The sequence below is a fragment of the Halichoeres trimaculatus genome, unplaced genomic scaffold (genome assembly GCF_033239565.1).
Source record: "Halichoeres trimaculatus isolate MK-OKI-2021-1 unplaced genomic scaffold, fHalTri1.1 fHalTri1_scaffold_11, whole genome shotgun sequence".
NCBI classification, from domain to species: domain Eukaryota; kingdom Metazoa; phylum Chordata; class Actinopteri; order Labriformes; family Labridae; genus Halichoeres; species Halichoeres trimaculatus.
Window position 1 is genome coordinate 8,731,169 of NW_027437189.1, and position 20,570 is coordinate 8,751,738.

At 38.4% G+C, this 20,570-nt stretch overlaps 4 protein-coding genes and 1 non-coding gene across 7 annotated transcripts; 2 read left to right on the forward strand and 3 right to left on the reverse strand.

Moving 5' to 3' along the window:
* Positions 1-1,407: 1,407 nt before the first annotated feature.
* On the reverse strand, positions 1,408-3,562 carry ppdpfa (pancreatic progenitor cell differentiation and proliferation factor a). The gene is made up of 5 exons (XM_074681584.1): positions 3,310-3,562; positions 2,262-2,364; positions 2,067-2,144; positions 1,875-1,968; positions 1,408-1,789 (listed from the first exon to the last, which is right to left on the reverse strand). The coding sequence occupies exons 2-5, from the start codon at positions 2,314-2,316 to the stop codon at positions 1,663-1,665; spliced, it is 354 nt and encodes a 117-aa protein (XP_074537685.1). The 5' UTR covers positions 2,317-2,364; positions 3,310-3,562; the 3' UTR covers positions 1,408-1,662.
* A 561-nt stretch (positions 3,563-4,123) lies between these two features.
* trnae-cuc (transfer RNA glutamic acid (anticodon CUC)) lies at positions 4,124-4,195 on the forward strand. Its single transcript has one exon. It is a non-coding gene; the product is annotated as a tRNA-Glu (tRNA).
* A 671-nt stretch (positions 4,196-4,866) lies between these two features.
* On the reverse strand, positions 4,867-9,265 carry LOC141799359 (tumor protein D54-like). The gene is made up of 9 exons (XM_074681583.1): positions 9,126-9,265; positions 7,891-8,006; positions 7,428-7,576; positions 7,103-7,150; positions 6,672-6,773; positions 6,206-6,232; positions 5,487-5,522; positions 5,340-5,388; positions 4,867-5,259 (listed from the first exon to the last, which is right to left on the reverse strand). The coding sequence occupies exons 1-9, from the start codon at positions 9,145-9,147 to the stop codon at positions 5,182-5,184; spliced, it is 627 nt and encodes a 208-aa protein (XP_074537684.1). The 5' UTR covers positions 9,148-9,265; the 3' UTR covers positions 4,867-5,181.
* A 2,057-nt stretch (positions 9,266-11,322) lies between these two features.
* On the reverse strand, positions 11,323-15,507 carry dnajc5aa (DnaJ (Hsp40) homolog, subfamily C, member 5aa). Of its 2 annotated transcripts, none has more exons than XM_074681330.1 (5): positions 15,352-15,507; positions 14,361-14,489; positions 14,044-14,257; positions 13,788-13,959; positions 11,323-13,677 (listed from the first exon to the last, which is right to left on the reverse strand). In XM_074681330.1, exons 2-5 carry the CDS (start codon positions 14,468-14,470, stop codon positions 13,574-13,576), a joined length of 600 nt encoding a protein of 199 aa, XP_074537431.1. In that variant the 5' UTR covers positions 14,471-14,489; positions 15,352-15,507; the 3' UTR covers positions 11,323-13,573. The 2 variants fall into 2 exon arrangements, with proteins under 2 accessions (XP_074537431.1, XP_074537430.1); XM_074681329.1 differs by having other exon boundaries at positions 11,323-13,680.
* A 1,696-nt stretch (positions 15,508-17,203) lies between these two features.
* On the forward strand, positions 17,204-20,537 carry LOC141799180 (glucose-induced degradation protein 8-B homolog). 2 transcript variants are annotated; one of them, XM_074681327.1, is made up of 5 exons: positions 17,204-17,409; positions 17,652-17,851; positions 18,048-18,244; positions 18,542-18,739; positions 19,000-20,537. In XM_074681327.1, the coding sequence occupies exons 2-5, from the start codon at positions 17,704-17,706 to the stop codon at positions 19,171-19,173; spliced, it is 717 nt and encodes a 238-aa protein (XP_074537428.1). In that variant the 5' UTR covers positions 17,204-17,409; positions 17,652-17,703; the 3' UTR covers positions 19,174-20,537. The 2 variants fall into 2 exon arrangements, with proteins under 2 accessions (XP_074537428.1, XP_074537429.1); XM_074681328.1 differs by having other exon boundaries at positions 17,205-17,409; positions 17,724-17,851.
* The last annotated feature ends 33 nt before the right edge of the window (positions 20,538-20,570 follow it).

Sequence of the window (20,570 nt, forward strand, 5' to 3'; positions counted from 1 at the left end):
TTGTATATGATACATTAATAGAAATAAACAACATTTTAGATGTCTTAATTCTGAAATTGAGAAGCCTGGGTATGCTACACAAATCACAGAATCCTTAGATAGAAAAGTAATGAGCAGAAAAACTCACTTTATGTTCTGTGCATAACAAAGAATGTTCCAGAACTCCTCAGGATGTTGCTGGCTGCAGCCTCATTTCAAGGAGCCTTCAGGATTTTTTTTAAATAAAAAAGGATGAGGTTAAAGATACTGTGCTCATGTGCAGAAAAAAATAAAACAAAACAGAAGGATGATACAAATTCTCAATTTGTGTGCATACATGTATTCTCAGTTGGATCAAGCTTCCCAATAACAAGATGTGGCTCTTAAATAAAAAAAAAAAGAAAAATATTTCTTAAAGATTGTGGAGGCCTCAACCTGGTTTGGGAAACCTGGATGGATCTGTGGCGACTTCCCAAGAGGCTGAGGTTGGGTTGATTCCTTTTTAAAACACTAAATCAAAAAAAAAAAATTACTGAAATCCTCTCCAAAATGTGTTTACCTTTCTATTCATGAAAAAATACCATCAACTTATGACGATGTGCACAAAACTGAATAAGTAAGGTGATCCCAGAGGTCAATGGAAACAAAAAATATCAGCTCACCCTCTTCCTCACTGAGTCCAATCCATGTGACCACCCAATGAACTATATCATAAACAAACAATAAAAAAATTACACCTGAAAGTATAAAAGCAATACATTAAAAACCCTTAACTTAAAGCTAGATATTGAACATTGTGACAGATTCTTCATGGGTCAGATAGACGTCAAGACACTGTGGCATGATTCTTTAATTCATTTGTTTGGGACAAAACAGGAAAGAAAAAGAGAAATAGAGAGACATGAATACATACATCAATATGTTGATGCATTTATTATCATATATTTTATCTTTTAAATTATATATTTATATTGTTCTGATAGTTTTGTGACAGCTTTGCATGATTAAGAGACTCTTTGCTTGTCTCATGTGCCTTTGACTACACTAAAATCACCTACTGTCTCTTTAAGAACCCCGGCATTCCAGAACACAGCATTCTAGAACCCCTTTTTGCTGTTGCCATGCAAAAATGTTGTTTTTCTCATTGTGGAATTCTCATGTCACACGTTTTCCTCACAATTCGAAGCCTTGCCCACGCTCAGAGTTGATATCCAACAGTTATACTTCATATTTGTTTAAAAAGAAATTGAGAAAAAATGAAAACTACCTCCTTTAAAGAAGGTATAAAGCAAGACTCTTGATAAGACGTTAGGAAGGAAGAAGAAATATATCTCATAAAAAAAATAATAATAATAACAGACAATAATCACAATCAGAGGTTTTGTTTTTTCCAACTGTGAAAATTTTATTTATTTTCAACAGTGTCAAGTCACAAGAATAACATGAAAAAACTTTTTACATACTTGATAGTTTTAAACTCTTGGTCATAATAAAAAGATACTATACACAAGCAAATATAAAAAGCAAACTCTATATACTAAAGGCGACAAACACCTTCGTCTTCACCATCTTCATCTTCATCTCCAGTGTAGGACTATGAAATGGACGGCAAGCTGAGGGTGAGGGAGGAGCAGAGGGGTGGGGGGTGGACAGGGGTCAGGAGGTTGAGGGTGGGGGTGAAGCCTAAGAGGAAGAGGAAGGAGGTGTTGATGATTCAGACTTCCCACTTTCACTGCTCTCGCTGAGTTGTCTGTTCAGAACCATTTCTCTGGCGACGCAGGTCACCTGACCGTTGGCCACTGTGTAGGTCCTGTTCAAAGACACATGGAGAGTTAGTAAAACACAACACTGGACAGATCACTTAAAATTCTGCCTTGATATGTTACAATGCTCACTTTTGGTGGTCAGATCCATTCTGCATGCCAGGTTGGTTTGGTTTAGCAAAGAAAAAGGAAGTCCACCAGTGGCCAGAGTCCTGCCTTGGAAGTCCTACAAAGAAGCAGATGTATATTAGAGGGGAGCTCAGCGTGGTGGAGGTAAACTTTGAAACAAACTTTGACATTTCATAGTTTTTTTTTTTATCTTACCTGGGTGGTGTGGAATGAACTCCCCTGTGTACTCTGCGCTTCCACAGGAGCTGTTGCTAGAGGCGGACCCAAGGCGCCCTGAAAATTCAAGAAATAAAAGACACTCCATTTCAGTAACAACACTCGAGCTGTCAAAAACAAATTCACAGACAGGATGAAAATAAAGGAAAGCATGCACAGTGCTGATTGACTCACTTCTATAATAATCATGAGTGGCAATGAGGGAGCCACTTGATGGAATTGCAGCCATTTCTTCCGACCTTAGGTGGAAAACCGCTCAACGATGGAAATTGGAAACCTGGAGGATACAAAGGAAAGGTATTATTAGGCTGGAAATAAAATAACCCAATTGCAGCCTGTGGGTTTTTACTATCATTTTAGTGCAGTTCATTTTATTCTCTTCCATTTTTTATCCTGCATCCTTCAGCTGATACAGAAGTACTTGTGAAGACATAAGCAGGTCTGCACTGTAAACATGCCACTCAGGACTCATTTTAGGGAAGCTCTTGCTACGTGTGTCCTTGCCCTCTGTGTCTCCTCAGTCTTGTCCACAGGCCCAGTGATAAATCAAGAGACAGCTGCTTCCAAGAATCTGGTTTCCCACGGCTCAGATAACTACAGTGTGTCTAAAGGCGTGACCACTTCACATGTCCAGCTGATCTTGGATGCCTTGGTGCACGAGTTGGCAGCATGACCACCAAGGACTGTGCCAGCATTCTTGATATAGAGGACACATTTTGCTCAAACTCAAGTAGCAAAAATCAGTCATATCTGAGTATCTCAAAAGTGGATCATGCTCTCTGCCTGGAGCCAGAGAACAAGTTGAAGGTTGTAGAGCTTTGCAGGTGAACAGCAGGCGGCTTTGGGGATTTCAAAGGCCAGACAAATAAGCGTCTGGAAAAACAAAGTGCTGACACATAAACACCTGACTTAAGGAACGGCTTGAGGTCAACTGTACCCAGAAACAAAGTTAACTCACTATGTGTGCTCCCAAAACGATAACAAAGGAAAACAAAGGAATAATAAAATTCTTAATAGCAAAAAAAAAAAAAAAAAAAAAAAAAAAAGAGGGAAAACTTTGGAAGATTAAAGAATAACAGAATGGGATATTTTCAGAGGTCAGTAGACTCAAAGCAAAAACTTCCCCTTCCTTAGACTTAGTTAAGTTCAAGTGCTAAAGATATGAGCTTTTAAAGTGTTTATTTTTTATGAATATTTCAAGAATTGAATGACTAAGACCCACCTGAAAGGTTAAGATGATGTCGCAGGCACCAACTGCGGTTGTAAGGAGCGGATGGCTTGAAGTTAAAGAGGTGTCAGTTGTTAAAAATGTCCCATTTGTGGATGATCTCTCTTTGTCGACCCTTCAGGTCACTACTCTGCTGGCACTAACTGACTGCGTGGTCAACAGGGCTTATATAGGGTCTGTCCTCTGCGCGTGCTGCTTGTGGCACGGGGCGGAGCTTGAGGCAGCTCGAGTTACGGAACGTGCTGTTGTTCTGTTTGACGGTTAGGTCGGTCGGGAACCCGATGACACTGACACCAGACGAGAGAGGCTTTGGAGTGGCTTAAATTACCCCGGTGATGTCAACGCTTTACAATGAATGCTGTATGTTGAATAGCTGGATTCAGTACATAGCGAATAGCTCTTACCTTTTATCTACATGTTCTCTGCGAGCATTTAAAGTCATGTCAAACTCCACATTTATGTTCACAAACCTCAGAGCTGCTTTAGACTGTACCAACGGCTGATCAGTCATGTCTATTCTTACTTGATTTTATAACAAACAACTTGAGTGAAGACTGTTTAAACTCCAAGAGCGTTTAGCCAACTCAACAGGTGTGCGCTGTTTTCTTGACGGGTAATTTTATTGTTGACTAGTCGTCGGTAAATTACTAAAACAAGGTCGATAACTCAGACAAATCGTCGAGTACACGTCGGTAACATCTTGGGCTAGCTAACAGGCTAACTTCAAAACACTGATAAAATGTCTGATAGGAAATAGTGTCCAAAGGATTAGGTTCGAGATGTTTTCAAGGCATTAGTGCTTTACACCTCCCTGGTGGTCTAGTGGTTAGGATTCGGCGCTCTCACCGCCGCGGCCCGGGTTCGATTCCCGGTCAGGGAACATCTTTTGGTCTCATGCCTCCAATATTCTTCTTTGTACTGCTAGCTGATATTCTATTCATGTTAAAGTCAATTGGATGAGGATAATATCATTTACCATTTCATGAAATGCAAGTTAGTAAGATCCAGGAATCCAAAAGTCACGAAAACTTTAAATTTAAAATGATCCATGAAATTCTTCTGTACAAATTAACTCTATCTTTAAATATCCTGTATAGGTGTGCATTAGTCTCTGCTATCAAATATTTAGTTTAAATTTATTTGATATTCTGTTTCACATGTTTTATTATATGTTTTTCAAACAAGTAAAGTACCCTGGAGTCTTAAACTGTAATTCTTCATCATACATGTATGATATTCAGTAAATTCTAACCTTAAGCTAAATACAGTATTTCAAAGCCAATGTTTATTTAGCCCTTTTTTCTTATCCTGGTTTGAAGTCTTAGCTTGCTACCTGCTGTATGAAGGGCACTTGCATGATAAAACAAGCCTACTAACACATGAAAGACTCTTACGCCACCTAAAGGCTAAATTCGAAATAAGACAACCATTAACTCACCTCAGTTGATTTAATTCAATTCGGTGACAAACCATGACAAAACAGCATTCAATTGACTTTAATTGAAAAATATTTTAGTAGAAAAATACTTAATTTAATTTTTTTACGTTTTGCTAATTTAACAATTAATGTCAATGAATGTATACTGCGTATAACACCCCTTAAATGATAAATTCAGTACACTGCACTGATATGTCAAGATTAATATTAAACTTGATCAACAATATATTTACATTTTAAATTCTATTTTTACTGTGAGGTTGACAATAACTTTCAAAAGTAGCAGTATACATTCTATGAGTGTATACAGTCAAAACAACAGTCAAAAGTATCAGTGAGCAAAGTTCAAAGGTTGAGAAAGCAAAATGCATTTTTTGTGGGGGGGTCGCCGGTTTTGTTGATGCTGTTTTCACTGCGATTTGTTCATCTCATGTGCTGTGACGTGAGAATCTTCTGTCAAACCCAGCAGTGTCTCCGTTGTTTGTCGAGTTGCCAGTCACTTTGTCCTGTTGTGAACAGCACAGCTTTGAGCAGGTGGTAAAAACTCAAACATGGTGAGAACATTGTGTGCCGGGTGCAAACCCACCTTCATGTTGCCAACCATTTCCTCGAAAGACTTGAAGGTATTGGAATGCCTACGGAGAAATGAAAAGACAATCACACCATGTCTCTGTTCCAGGGTGATCACAATAGTGAGAAGTAAACTTAGCAGTAAAAATATGAGGAGTTTTACCTCATAGCCGGCACACTGATGGTGTGGCTCAGAGTGCTGTGGACAGGACAATAAAAAAAGTGGGATGAGCACTGTGAGGAGTGAGCAGGGTTCAATGTAACTGAATTTAAAGAAGTTTTTAATAAAATAGACAAAAAACCTGAATTTGTTGGTGATAAAAACTATTTGCCTCTGTTCTTGTAGGATATCTATTTTCCATTAATCTGATCCTTATGTTGATAGTGAATATATTTTGTGAATATCTTAAAACATTCAAACAATCAGAACAAGTTTATTGGCCTAGTTTTTAAAAACATGGATAATTACAAGCTGTACCAATCACACACTTAATGTATTGTAAATAGAGAAAAATAGTGAAATTTAAGGACTGCAAAGCTGAACAGTCAAGGTAAAAAAAAAACATTATGTAATTTGAAAACCTAGTCTGAAATGTGTTTCAAAGAATTTGATTACAAAAAAAGTCAACCAACTTTTCAGACATAAAGTGTGTGTTATTACCCTGTTAAAGCATTTAAATTTGAACGGTTTTATGGCTGAAAAAATAATAAAAAATTTAACAAATAGAACTGAAATATAATTTTCAAAAATATAAGTAATATTATATTATTTCAAGATGAAGTGTTATTTTTAACAAGCCTCAACGGTACAAAGGTGGAGCTAATCTTAGCACCACACCAGGGCTCATCAGTCCTCTCACAGTCATGACTTATAGATCTTACCGTGGAGGGCCTGGGAGCGGCAGAGCTCTGTGGAGATAAAGACAGACACACAAATGACGTCACACAAACGTGTGTTTCCACATGGGTGAGAACAACAGACTTATCAGATACCTCCGCAGACGCCCAGCTGTACTGATGTGATTGGATTACATTTGCTTACAGGCTGCACACAAACGTAGCACAGAAGGCCTCCAAGCTTCATGTAATTCTTTCCCTGACAGCTTATTTATCCTTCACAGGAAATCCACAGTGGAAAGTAATACACACTGAGCCAGGAAATTGAATATGCTATTGCCTGATAATAATATTTTGCTCCCAGAAAAACAACCTGATTCAATAAATTAGCTGTATTTTTGTTTTCATCAAGACTTGTTAGTGAACAATCTCTGCCAGATAGAGTTAGAATGTTTTATGACTTGTGTTTTCAGGAATGAGGAATCAGGAGCTCAGCCATTCACGGGATTACCTCATCTCTGCCAGCCTCCTGGTGATGGCCATGCCCATCGCAGACAATGCAGAAGATGTGACATGGCCTGCATGAGAGAGACTCTCCTGTGTCCTCAGGTAGCTACAGGTCAAAAAGACACATCACAAGTCATAACACATTTTCAGCACACACTAATAAAGCTGAAAAAAAATTTAAAAACAGTCTATGACAGATCCGTATAGAGCAATGGCTATGGTCCATCTGGCTTCACACCAGTGCTTCAGGCTAGCTTTTCTGTTGCCAGTTAATACTACAGCTCCCAGTGCTAAGTCAGGTTGTAAAGCTATTAAAAGGGCAAGGATCCTATTTGACCTGCAAAATCCCATCACTTGTTTCTTTGAAGATCCCTTTAAAGAAACAAGGGATGTCCCCTACGAGCAGGAGACAAAAACATGATGATCTGCACTCACACGTTGGAGTGGCTGATGTCATCCAAAGTGGCAGAGGCTGCGAGATATCTGAAACAATAGCAGAACACGCAAAGGTTGACAGATTATAACTCTGGCTTAAGATCACAACAGTCATTAGTAATTAGTGTGCTCTCTGGGGTTACATAACAGTGCTACACTAATACACTGTGGGGTAAATGCCCTGACAGCAGGGTGTCTTAAACCAGATAAGACAGTGGAGACGCGTAGTGGAAGTTTGACCATACAGCGGACCTTATCAGCACTTTATATAACAATGAACACACAAAATTAAAGGCTACACTTGTTTTCCCAAAAGGCAACTTACGGGGTTGAGGTCTGGACGTCTTGCCAGCCTTTGGACAAGTTCTGTTTGATGTTACTGAGAGGACCCAGACCCAACTGCCTCCTGATGTCTGCTGCATATTTTTCTTTGGCAAAAAGCACTTGCCGCAAGGTCTGAATTTCCTCCTCCATCTTTAGTGAAGAAAAAGAATATAGAGAAAAAGTGACCTGATGTTTTTAATATATTTAAATGTTTTCCTTTCAGTTGTATTTAACTAAGATCAACTCATCGAATAAAAACCTCTTTTTCAAGCGTGTCGTAGCCAAGACAAGATAGCCACACAATTAAAAAAGTTTCAGCCAGAGAGCAGCGATTTGAACACAAAACAACTGGTTATTTTCATGCAGTGTGAGGATAGAATTAAAAGTTCTTACAAACATAGTTTGTCTTAGCAGCCTCTTTTGTAACAATTGTGATTTATAAAAAAACAACAGCGTTACATCACCTTTATCAGCTCAATTCGTAGGTTGTCTAAATCCTCCTCAGTTAGATCTGATGGAGATAATCCATTTTCTGTTATCCTTGTGGGGAAGTTCATGGCTGAAGAAGTTGGACCAAAACCTAAAAAAAGATGCCAACAAACGACAGACATGATACGTAGTGATATATATATATATATATATATATATATATATATATATATATATATATATATATATATATACCTTTGTTTAAGTACATACAGTTGTACTCATAAGTTTGTATACCCTGACAGAATTTTTTTTACAGAACTAATAATTTTCTACTTCTTTATTAAAGTTGGATCTCTATTATTTGGCATTTTCAAATCTTTGGATCTCTTTTTATATCCTTTTTCTGATTTACAAAGTTCAAGTACCATTTCTCACAGGCCCTTGCACAGTTATTTTAATTTCCCCATGGCTCAGCATCAAGTCTCAATAAAATAAGAGACAGGTGTGGACATTAATGTCTAATAGCCATTTAAACCTGTATATGCCAACCTGTGTCACTAACATCAGGCCGAACATTCATGGGTATGTCAATTGCAATTTAAAAAGGGTATACATAGATATATGATATGATAAATGGCTTCACTTGACCATTATCTTTAAATAAAAAAAAAGCTTTCTGCATGATCATATTTTTCCTTGTGTCATATCTTCCAAATTTAGGCCAATATTTTTTTAATTCTCCGAGGGTAAGTAAATTTATGAGCACAACTATACATCGTACGTAAATATTAAGAAGAACACCAGTTCACACGACGCCGTTAGATCACAGTGTTTGAATGACTATAATTATTGATGTGAGAATATGCACAAATTATATAAGTGGCCCAAAGAAGTAGACCCTCTTACTTATACACTTTCTTACTTATAGACTAATACAAGCGCTATAATACAAAACGAGTAAGAAAAAGGTGAATTACAAAAACATGGGATGGAAAGATGGATGAAGTACGTAAAGCAAGAACCTTAATTTATGTCAATTGCTGGAACATTCTTTGTTTTGGTAAACGCTCGGAGCTATCCTCGGTGCTGAACTTTACTTCGCAGGCTAGCTACAGCTAGCTCGTCAAATGCTCACGTTAGCTACCTGTTGCTCACGAAACTGTTAGCTGTAGTCGACAGAACCACAACACAAAGACATGCTCAAGCAGAACACGCGTAACATATTCGTAAAACTTCAAAAACACTGTGTGGTCTCGTATGGTCTTACCTGGTCGGTTCATCGCTGCCATTTTAACTCGAAGTGTTGTCCCTAGCTAACCAAATGAGCAGCCTCCTGTCCCCATTTACTCAGCTCAACAAGCAGGAGGAGGAAGGAGCTTACAGGATCATTGAGGCTTTTTTACACTCATAAACACACACACACACACACAAACACACACACACACACACACACACACACACACACACACACACACACACACACACACACACACACACACACACACACACAGCACGCCCACGCTGACACTGACACACATACACATGCAAAGAGTAAAGATGTCTAGCAGGTCAAAAAATAAACAAATACTAAATAAATAAAAATCAATAGAACCAGGTCCTTGGCATTGTATCACTTTCAAACATAAGAAAATATGATTTAATTTTCAAACCAATAATTTTAGATCTTGCTAAAAAGTACTTAAATTCTTAACTTTTGTAAAGGTGATAGTAATACCACAGTGTTAACAATTATACCTCCAAGAATCTATAAAAGGAGTCTTCATCGAAACCTACCTTATATTTCAGTTAATAAAACTGCGATATACATGAGCCTATATTCTAGCAACCCATTAGACAAGCATTTTTGTACAGTCTGGATGCGTTACAGAAGTTGAATATGTCTGTAATCCAAATTTTAAAAAAGCAATTTGCAGGGTAAATCTCTTCACTGCCAGTCACTGTGTTATTCACCAATACACGCTACAACCATTTCTAAGTTAAGTACAACTAAGCTTATGATTGTCCTTTAGAACAGAACCTGAGTACATGTGTTTCTTTTGTTAATGCTGTGCTTTCTTCTCCAGACATGAGGAAAACATATCCATCTTCCACAAGACAGATCTACTATACTGTACCTAAAAGGTGTAATGAATGAAAAAATAAAAAAATAAATAAACAAAATTGCTATATCATTACAATATCTTATTTATTGAAAATTGAGAAATATGAAAACATACCCCAAAAGACTTTAGAATGTGGTCAGCGAAAGTTTGAGTCAGTCAACTAATTGAAGAGCCAACTTAAATCATGATGATGCTGATTACAATCTGTCTTTGTAACCGTAACTTTAGGAGTCATATGTATAATTAAAAAAGTGAAATAAGACACAGAATGACTGTTCCAAATCTGTCCACAGACTGGACCTTATGATAAGTTGCTATAACTCAGAGGCTTGTCTCCATCTGCTGGCAAAATGAAGCAACACACAACTGGCATGCTTAGGGTGAGGATCTTCTTAGCCAAAAACGTCAACCAACATAATCCTAATAACAGCTTAAAAAATCAAGAAAGGAAGTTTCTACATAGTAAGTTTGTTCTGTGTTGGCATTTTATGGTCTTCTCCCAGTGCTTCCACATTGAGGGTGGCAGTCTTCTTCTGCGCTTCTACCGTATTTGCCCAGGGCTTAGCTCACCTAATCTCTGAATTTTAGAGCCTCTTTACTGCCAGGTAGTGCTTTTTTTTTCATACTTCCTCTTACATCCTCCATATTTTAGTAGCATACAGAAGAACATTACATCATATGCTCTGAGTCCTGTAGAACTGGTTTTGACTTTGTTGTGGACAAAGTAGTGCTGAAACCTGGCTCAAATCCCCCTTTATTTGCCATTCATAATTTATTTTCCTTGAACAAAGAAGAGACTCTGATTCAAGCTTTTAACAAATATTCCTACACTCTGGAAAACCCTGGCAGTAGTTGTGTGCCCAGATGGATCCAGTCTTAATCATTTTATTTTATTTTGTTTTGAACAAAAGTTTCACACACACACTTCTAGTTACTGTGCAATAATGCTCGTCTAAGATGTTGAAATCAAATTTTCCTCTGCTTAACATAGTGGGGAAGACATGAACGGACGATGAACACAGCATGTCCCAACATTTATGTTTTCTGGACACAGTGGTTGGAACTTTCCAGTCACTGATAAAAGCAAAATGAGAGAAATTTTGAAATGGCTACCGGTCAAAAAACCCCTGCTTAGCTATAATCCATGCTTACCGCCACCAATGTTCAAGTCGTGTGGTTTATCTTTATCATGTGGTTTGTCTTTTAATCTTTATGTTTTCAGTGTGATAGATAAGATCAGTCATTGTAGCCTTCGTAAATCCAGTAGGATTTGAGCCTTTTCTCCAAACAGTACAGAAACAAACTCATTCATGTTGGTATGTGAAGAGTAAGATGAAGAGACAATGTTCAGGAACATTTATTCAACAACAGCAAATCAGATCAATGATCCACTTGTTTTCTTCCAGACACACAATTACCATGCTACAACAGAAACGTTAAGGTTTATACTCTATATGGGCCAAGTGTATGTACAAGCAACCTTAACCATTAAACCATTCCTGCAAAATGTAATGGTTACATTACAACACCATACCAGTTAAATTATAGCCAATCATCATTTGAAACATGACAAAGTATGAAATAAATAAAACTCCAAAAATGCATCATATAACCATTTCACTATAGTTACACTATACACTATGTTGTATTTTTATGGAGTCATTTCCTGATCATTGATCTATTATTGTTTTTTTTAAACACACGGTGCATTCAACTTAGAACATTTACAGTAGCATTTTCAGTTTCTCAATGAAAAAGCCATGACAGGAACATCTATGTTTAATCAAGGGTTACAGGAAACATCATACAAGGGCCACAGAGGTCAACATCCATACCGTTAATAGCAGAGGGTGGGCAACAGGAGCTCACCAATTGTAAACCATTAAAACACATTATTAGCAGTCATGATAACTGACAGTGGCAAAGATGTTCATGGCAATTTATGGCAAATTTGCGGGTATATATGCAAATCCAGTTGTATGAAAAATCTAGATTGATTTTGCGTGGAGCTGCCTGTAGCACTGGCTCACAGATGATATGCCATATGAGCTTCTTTACTCTACGAGGATTCAAAAAAGTCAACAATGATAAACGATCACAGCATCAGACAAAATGTCAGAGTCATCAGACTTGAATTCAAAACACAAGGACTAAAAATGCAATGAAAAAAAAATCACATTTCTCACTACCTAACAAACTCCAGTGTCAGCTTTTTTTCCCCAGCCGTGAAGAGCGAAACATGTTTTCCCACATCACATTTACCACTTGACATATTCAACACAGCTTAAAGTTGAAAACATGTCACCCTCTTGGGCAGGGCTGCTGCTCCACATGATTATTTCTACATGTCAACAGCTGGATTAGCTGGACACCTTTAATATAGATCATCAAGAAAACATGAATTTCCACAATAAGACTAGCTTCGTTTTTCAATCTCTTTAAGTTCTGACATCTCTTAGATAAATAAAGATATGTGAAATGGAGAGCAGGCCTTTTATAATATCCACAATAGCCTGGATCCATCTTCAAACTCTAAATATAAAACAATTCAGAGTAGTCTTTATTCTTGGTAGGCTTGACTTAAAACAAAGCACGACACATAAAATAATCCTCCTTTGCTGAAACTTGCCATTTAGAAAAATAAAATTATACATCAACATAAAAGATAAAAAACTGTCATGACTACCTGTGCAGTGCTGCAAAACCAACTGGAGCCTAGCTTCTTACCTGCAAAAATGGGCTGAAACAGAGCTGAAGCAGAGACAAACCAGAAAACTTAAACTGATAAATAACGCAGAAATATTTCATGTCTTTGTTTCTGCAAAGTCTGACTGTAAATAAAGCCCTGTGCCTAAAATGACCATCTGATGATACAATAAGAACACTCAAGGGAACACACGAGACACAAACACAGTGCCAAAGACGAACTGTAGGTCTGAAAACTGCAGGTGGCAGTTTGAACTAAAAACAGTACTGATTGAGTAAAAATTGCACAAATATATGACAACTCTGGTTTTGAAGATTACACGATGGCACCGACCACCTCAGCAAATAAAACCATCTCTCTGTCCTGCACCTCCCTGAGCCATGGCTCTCCTTAGCTTTAGCTTAAAATATATTTCACCACCATCTCCTCCTCCTTGTGAGCTTTACTCATTTGAACATATTGCACGCATGTATGTACCTACATCATGAGTCTTGCAAAGTAAAAATGTCGCTAAAGATGAAAGAAAGTCTGGAGACCATGTTTTATAAACAGTGCATGCTACACCATGATGCAAAATGTGGGAGAGGGGAAAGTGGGGGGTAGGCGACCTGTGGTTAAAGGCCAAGAAATACAAAAGAAGAAATAAAAAGGAAACAATTTAGCTGTTTCTCTTTTCTTCTCTTACTGGGGGGAGGGGGAATTGCGGACCAATCAGGAAGGAGTTTAAGGGATGTGACATTATTAGTTCCTTCCATGGGCCATGCTTACTAGTCCCTCTCCTGTGCATGGCTCTCTGTCTGAAGCGGAAAGATGGATGCCCCTCTTTTCTTTTCTTCTCGCAAAGGTGGAGCAGGGAAGCAGGCAGGACCGTAGGGGGGTGGAGGGTTAGTTGAAGCCGGTGTCGGTGTGGTAGGAGTGGTACCCATCTGATGTTAGCTGGGTCGTCTCTGTGGCTGATGGTTGTAGCATTATAGGGTCACCTCCAGCCTCTGCTTCAGAAACACAAAGATCACTAGTATTTGCTTTAAGGCCCCTTTTGTTAAAATCCCTTAAAATTATATTCAAAATAGGAAAAATGGCACGGGTAGTTAACCCTCACCTCTCTCGTCAGACTGCAGTTGAGCCTCGAGGTCCTCAGGGGACACATAAAACTCTTGCTCCTGGCCCTCCCGAGGCCTTGGTTTACATCTTCCACAGCAGCAGTTACAGCAGCAGCACAGGCAGCAACAGAAGTAGCAGCCGGTGGCCAGGCCGCAGAATACAAACAGAGCCTGCAAACCAGAGGAGTCATGGATGAAGAGTCAATGTGTGACTGAAAATGAACACAAGGCAAAGAGTAATGTACGCTGTCTTACCTTAGCCCACCAGCTTGAAAGGACAAAGTAAGTGTTAACATTCTCCTCTCCGAACTGCTCAGCCACATAAAGTCCCAGAGAGCCATATTTGTCGTAAATGTTACGCTTCGTGGGGTCGTTCAGGATTGCATGGGCATTGTTAATCTCCTTGAATTTATCAGCTGCCTCTGGATTGTCAGGATTCTTGTCAGGGTGGAACTTCAGTGCCAGTTTCCTGGTGTAGTAAGTTGGTGATTGAAAAAAAGAAAATGAAATCAAAGTATCTACAGCACACTTTGCTGTGTTAGTTACATTTTGTTGGCAGTAGTGAACCATACCTGTAAGATCTTTTGATGTCATCTGATGTAGCCACTTTCTCCACTCCCAGCACATGGTAGAGAGACTCACCAGCGGTGGACAGAGAGCGCTGCCTCTGGTGCTCAGCCATGTTGACTATAATGCACACACTTTGAACAGAAACAGAAAAAAAACAAATGCATTGGTTTGGATCCGTTAAATGCTTTGAGACCAGATCTAACACAGGCTGTTTAATGCAACATAAACTTTTCAAAATGTAACCAGATTAAAATGGGGTCTGTAGGATTGAATCATCAAGACTGCAGGCAACAGCTGGTCAAAATTAAATGCATCTGAAGTGTGCAAGCTGGGTACAGGGACTCCCATCTCTTTGAGTTATGTATAAAGTAAGTCCAAAGAAAAACACACAGGATTTACTGTATTTTGCTGGAGTAATGTCATTTTCAGTGATATTATAGAAATGGTCAAATAAGAGTAGACTGGAATTAAGACATCCTAGTAGGCCAACTGCCTTGCTCTGCTGGTATGAGTAAATCAAGCTCTGACATCCTAACATTCTGCAAGAAGAAAATATACTAATGATTTTAAAGTGATGCTGCAAGGTAAAGAAAAATGAAAGGCTTTCTGTCAATGTAGCTGCTTCCAAATGGGTGTCTTCTTCACACTAATGAATGGCCACTGGTCTGTTTGAAGCCCTGGACACCTTATTTCAACATTTTGCCAGAAAAGAGCCTGTTCTGTCCAGGGTGTGTCGAATTCGAATTTGTTTCGAATCGCATCTCGTTGTATATTGTCTATAAGTAGGATTAAACCCTTACTATACGATGCTAGGAGCATAATCTCTGTGCAAGCATCAGCAGCAGCACTGCTATAGCGCACAGCATCCATGTTGGTTTGCTTCCTGGCCTATTCTTGATGCAAGATAAGGATGGATCGTCAGCATTAATTTTCAAGGGCAAGGGGCAGCGTGTCGAGGAAAATTAATGGTAGAAATATATATTTCAGACTTACCTTTCAGTCGGCTCTGATAAGCTGCAAAACTAACGATCCCAGCGGGTTATAATTGTAGACTGTGTGGCGTGACTATGGCTGCATCTCGAACGTACCCGGACCCTCTCTGGCTCCCACTACGCAACCATGGACAGCTGCAGCAGTACGCTGACTCCGCCCCCAGAACACCCCATGGCGACCCAACGTGCGCGTGCACAAACGGGCTAGGGTGATGGGAGACAGGATGCTGGATGCAAAGGCGAGCAAGTACAGTACTGCCGAGCACTACAAAGGGCCAGAGGAAGGCTAAATTCTGCTTATTATCACAATACGATAAAAGCACAATTATGCTCAACATATCAGAACACCGACCATTTTTAAAATGTAAATTAAGGAAACGCTTCAGGAAACATGTATGGTCGTTGTATTTGACACATTTAACGCTTTAGAAAATGTGACCCTATACGGTTGATCGACAAAGCTAACACACTTATCAGCCTACTCTTTTAAATACAACAAAAGCCAAATAAAACTAATTGCAAGCTGTATGTGTTTATTTAGTTACTCAAAAGTGAGAATAGTCAACATTTTGGATGTTGTGTGAGGAATGTTTGGAACGATTTTTGGCCCAACTCAGTTGCCAGGCAACCTGGGTAGATTCCAGGAAGTGACAAATCACGACCCGCATCAGTGTACCGCTATGCTCCCCCAAAATTTGGAATTTACACTTAATATATTAGAGTATTTATCGAGCCAAATGAAATATTTTAACAACTTATTTTAAGTTACCTGAAAATGGTCACCATTGATGAGCCAGCCCAGTCATGCCTGTTTCCAGTTTGAAAGCTAGGCTTGATTGAGCCTGACTTTGCCCTGTAGCACAGACATTGTATTGGTAATAGTAATAGGGTAAGGAAAGTAGTGGTATTTTGATTGATGTCCCCTCAAGGTCTTGGGACTGAGTCAGGAACCAGAACTTCCAGCACTAACGTCAGTTAAATGATTTATTTGCATATGTAAGCCCAAAGCAGACTCATATCTATACCTTTTGTCATGAAAGGCCTTATTTTCAGCCAATATTTTGTTATAAAACTAAACTGATTTCCCTGTGGTGAGGAGTGCAGCACTGTAAAATCAAGCATGATATTGAAATAGAGCCATAAATTTCTTTAATGAACAGAGATAAAACGAAGCAGGAAAAAGTGAAAAAAAAAGTTTATTTGAAAAATAAACCCAAAACTTAATAAAAGTGTGTGTGTGTGTGTGTGTGTGTGTGTGTGTGTGTGTGTGTGTGTGTGTATGTATATATATATATATATATATATATATATATATATATATATATATATATATATATATATATATATATATATATATATATATATATGTGTGTGTGTGTGTGTGTGTGTGTGTGTGTGTGTGTGTGTGTGTGTGTGTGCTTTAACCTGGCAAAACAGGCTTCCGTATACTTATGACTTATTATCCACTGATTTCAACTTACTGTGTAATAATTACTTAATTAATTGCTTACTTGTTATCTGATCATTTTCAGTTAGTATCTCGTAACTATGAGTTAATGTCTCATTGTTTTTAAGCGTAAAAGTCTTTTTTCATTTTTTATTATATTAATGGCCAGGACTCTCTTGTCAAAATGATCTTACATAAACAGGCTTCCATAAAAAACATTACTTTATTTATTGAAAAGGGAAATTAAAACGTGATGTTGATTGAAATGCATATATATAGGCTTTAAAAAGCCCTCCAAATTCTGGATGAATAGGTTGAAATGCTGTGGATTTGTCACATCCATGTTCGCTGCTCTGTTCGGGATGCAACTGTTCCTCGGCAACCGTGACGTCACTGTCCCCACCAATCCAAGAACTCGCAGGAGTGACGTTCCTATCGCGAGGATATCACTTTAGCTTGGTTGGTTAGCTAGCCGCGAAAAGCTCGACTGTGTGCCTGCAGTTTACACTTTTCTCACCTCTTCAAGCTCTAAAAAGACTGCACGTTTCTGTTTGATTGTTGTCTTCTAACGTCTTAAAGAAGGGAAAATCGCCGGATATTGTTTGTCGCACGGTAAGTTGCACAAACGCACACAGCCTGCTAACTAGCCCGAGCAGTAACCCAGGAGGAAATGGGTTTGTTTTGGAAGCAACGGGGAATTTCTGAATTACATTTTATTGACGATAACCAGCCAGCTTCTTAAATTTCATGTCTCGTGTCAGATATTTTTATTTGGTATTCTGAAAGTGGAGTGTTTATTTTCTACTTTCTCTGAATCCTTTGTATCTGTCTCCTTAACGTTAATGTTCATGTAGGTACAGACTGACCAAACTGTGTCAGTCTTGCTCACGTTTCGCTGTGTCTTCAATGGCTTCTCCACTTTCCAGGACCCCAATGATGAGTTATGCTGAAAAGCCTGAAGACATCACAAAAGAAGAGTGGATGGACAAATTAAACAATGTGCACATACAGAGGGCGGACATGAATCGGCTCATTATGAATTACCTGGTGACAGGTGAGGCACTCAGCCGTATCAGAGAGCTATTATTACCTGTTCCTATTGTTTTGTGAAGCACTTTTTTTTTTTTACATGTATAGAAAAGTGCTGAACAGAGTTATCGTCATTAAATTGTACAAATAAAAATGTCAAATTGTTTATGACTTATAATGAATTTTACATGCCTGCCGTATATTTTCTCTTGTTTTTTAAGAGGGCTTCAAAGAGGCAGCAGAGAAGTTTCGCATGGAGTCGGGGATTGAACCTAGTGTTGACCTGGACTCTTTGGATGAGAGGATAAAGATTCGAGAGATGATCCTGAAGGGACAGATTCAAGAAGCTATTGCACTTATCAACAGTCTACACCCAGAGCTGCTTGACACCAACCGATACTTGTATTTTCATCTGCAGGTACACTTGTGCACTTTTTTGATCCCTGTCAGTTGGTCTAACTTCAGTGTTCCGGATTATTCTGATTTATCTCAGTTTGTCAAAGAAAAGTAACACAACCTTCCCCTGAAACAGTCAGTAGAAGAAACTTTTGTATTGTGTAAAGAGGAGGATCACACAATTTGATAGTCACCATTTGGCCAACCTTGTAGGCTATTACCTAAACTTCTGCTTCACATGATGAAATTTTGTTCCTTTCTGATTTAATTGGAGCTTCAACTTTAACTTTAATTTCTGTGTGTTTTTCTCTTCTTGCAGCAGCAACATTTGATTGAGTTAATCAGGCTAAGGGAGACTGAGTCAGCACTGGAATTTGCCCAAACACAGCTGGCCGAGCAGGGGGAGGAGAGCCGAGAGTGTCTTACAGAGATGGAGAGAACACTAGCTCTACTGGCCTTTGACAACCCTGAAGAGTCACCCTTTGGAGACCTGCTTAACATGATGCAGCGGCAAAAGGTAGGCTTGTTTACTGTGACTTAAAAGTGTTAGTCATACAGAATCAATATTTTTTTTTGCACTTGAAGACTTCACATTTGCATTTACTGTATATATTTGGTGGCAGTTAAAAGAAGAACCCCATGTTGATCGTTATTCTACAAGATGTAGAAAACAGGCGAAGACACAAGAACTTTTTTTTTAGAAAGGGCTTGGCAAAATTAATTGGTAAGGAAATATGCTTGGATTGTGATGACTGCAACTCTTAATTTGATAAACAGGTTTGGAGTGAAGTGAATCAAGCGGTGCTGGACTATGAAAATAGGGAGTCAACGCCCAAGCTGGCTAAACTCCTCAAGCTGCTGCTGTGGGCACAGAACGAGCTGGACCAGAAGAAGGTGAAATATCCCAAAATGACTGACCTAAGCACTGGAACCATTGAGGACCCAAAGTGAACCCATGCAGAACAGAACAGCCACCTTCCACATCCCCTTTATTTATGATCAGTCAGTGACTGTGTGACAACCAGGTAACATATATGTATAAACAGACGACACATTGTTTTTCATGTTTCATCCATGAGAGGTAAGACTTAACTCATTGTGCAAACTGTAAATTGCTGTATTTGCAAATTGAAAGAAATTATTTAGTTTAAATACTGATCCAGGATTTTTAGATTGATCCCGGATATGAAAAAAATCCAAATTGCTGTTTTATATTTTGTCTTTCTAAACTATAAGCTAAACATTATTTATTGTGACTATCATCTCCACCCTTTTTGTTTTTCTGCAGAGAAGAGAGTAAATTATATAAAAGTTACTACATTATGTTTCGAGCCCAAACCAGGGTTCCTAAAGATAGCAGTGACTGCGACTGTAATTCTGTCAGATGTAAAGAAGAGCAAACACAGTTTTCGTTTTTGTCTTTTAGTGAAGATATGTTTACATTAATATGACACACTGCAAGAATCAGAAATAGGTGTAAAATTTCATACACAAAATGTGAGTATTTTTCAATTACTTGGAAATGTACACTTTATTAATGTAATATAGCGGTATTTAATATAATATTTTATGATTTTATTTGGTATGATGTTTGACAATTTGCTTAAAATTCCACCACTTCCTTTCTGAACCTGAAAACTGCCTTGTGTGTATGAGAGGGTGAAATTCATCCAGACTGAGGGGTTTTGACTGAGATATGCCTTTTAGACTGAGTTTGGCACCTTTAGGTCTCTCTGGGTCAGCAGGAAGCTCCCAGCAGGCTTTTAGTGGTGTTCTGTAACAGAAGGTTAGGAAAACTTTATGCCACTCTGAATGATGGAGGGGTGTTTATATGGTGAGAAAGGGCTGCTTTATGGGAATGAATGACGCAGTCTGTTCAAGACTTTCTCCAATTTGACAACTCTCATATTAAACTGTATCCAGACTGGCTGATACTCTTGTAAATTTGCTCTGTTCAGTTAACAACAATTGTCAAAAGCATCGAAATGTTAAATCTAAAACAGGCATTTCAGCAAGACTTGATGTCCATTTTGACTCTATAAAGCCGTCAGTGTTTTCACTTTAGCTGCATGTAAGTGTTCTTTTTTTTCAATGGGAGGAAAAGCACTTTTTTTGTTTCATTTGTTTATTTTTATATTAAAAAAACTTGCTGCTAGCTGTCCATTTATGATTTCTTTTTAGTATGTATTGTCTTTATAGTTGTTGGCTTTGACAAATACTGAGTCCCAGAGATCTCACATCCCTTTTATTATTCCACATTTTTAAATCAGATTTGCAAATGAAAGAAATAAACAAAACTTTTGTGAACCATACAAGACTATTTTTATTCTTTTATAAGTATTTATTCA

Bases quoted from the DNA above. Each gene is read 5' to 3' on its own strand.
- LOC141799359 (XM_074681583.1), bottom strand. From the start codon at position 9,147: ATGGCAGCGATGAACCGACCAG. The intron at 7,577-7,890 runs GTGATGTAACGC...TCTTCACTAAAG, and splicing joins TACGAATTGAGCTGATAAAG to ATGGAGGAGGAAATTCAGAC. The intron at 6,233-6,671 runs GTAATCCCGTGA...TTATCTCCACAG, and splicing joins AGGAGGCTGGCAGAGATGAG to AGCTCTGCCGCTCCCAGGCC.
- dnajc5aa (XM_074681329.1), bottom strand. From the start codon at position 14,470: ATGGCTGAGCACCAGAGGCAGCGCTCTCTGTCCACCGCTGGTGAGTCT. The intron at 14,258-14,360 runs GTATGGTTCACT...TTACTACACCAG, and splicing joins GACATCAAAAGATCTTACAG to GAAACTGGCACTGAAGTTCC. The intron at 13,960-14,043 runs GTAAGACAGCGT...TCTGGTTTGCAG, and splicing joins TTTCAAGCTGGTGGGCTAAG to GCTCTGTTTGTATTCTGCGG.
- LOC141799180 (XM_074681327.1), top strand. From the start codon at position 17,704: ATGGCTTCTCCACTTTCCAGGACCCCAATGATGAGTTATGCTGAAAAG. The intron at 18,245-18,541 runs GTACACTTGTGC...CTCTTCTTGCAG, and splicing joins ACTTGTATTTTCATCTGCAG to CAGCAACATTTGATTGAGTT. The intron at 18,740-18,999 runs GTAGGCTTGTTT...TTTGATAAACAG, and splicing joins ACATGATGCAGCGGCAAAAG to GTTTGGAGTGAAGTGAATCA.
- ppdpfa (XM_074681584.1), bottom strand. From the start codon at position 2,316: ATGGCTGCAATTCCATCAAGTGGCTCCCTCATTGCCACTCATGATTAT. The intron at 1,969-2,066 runs GTAAGATAAAAA...GCTTCTTTGTAG, and splicing joins GTTCATTCCACACCACCCAG to GACTTCCAAGGCAGGACTCT. The intron at 1,790-1,874 runs GTGAGCATTGTA...GTCTTTGAACAG, and splicing joins AATGGATCTGACCACCAAAA to GACCTACACAGTGGCCAACG.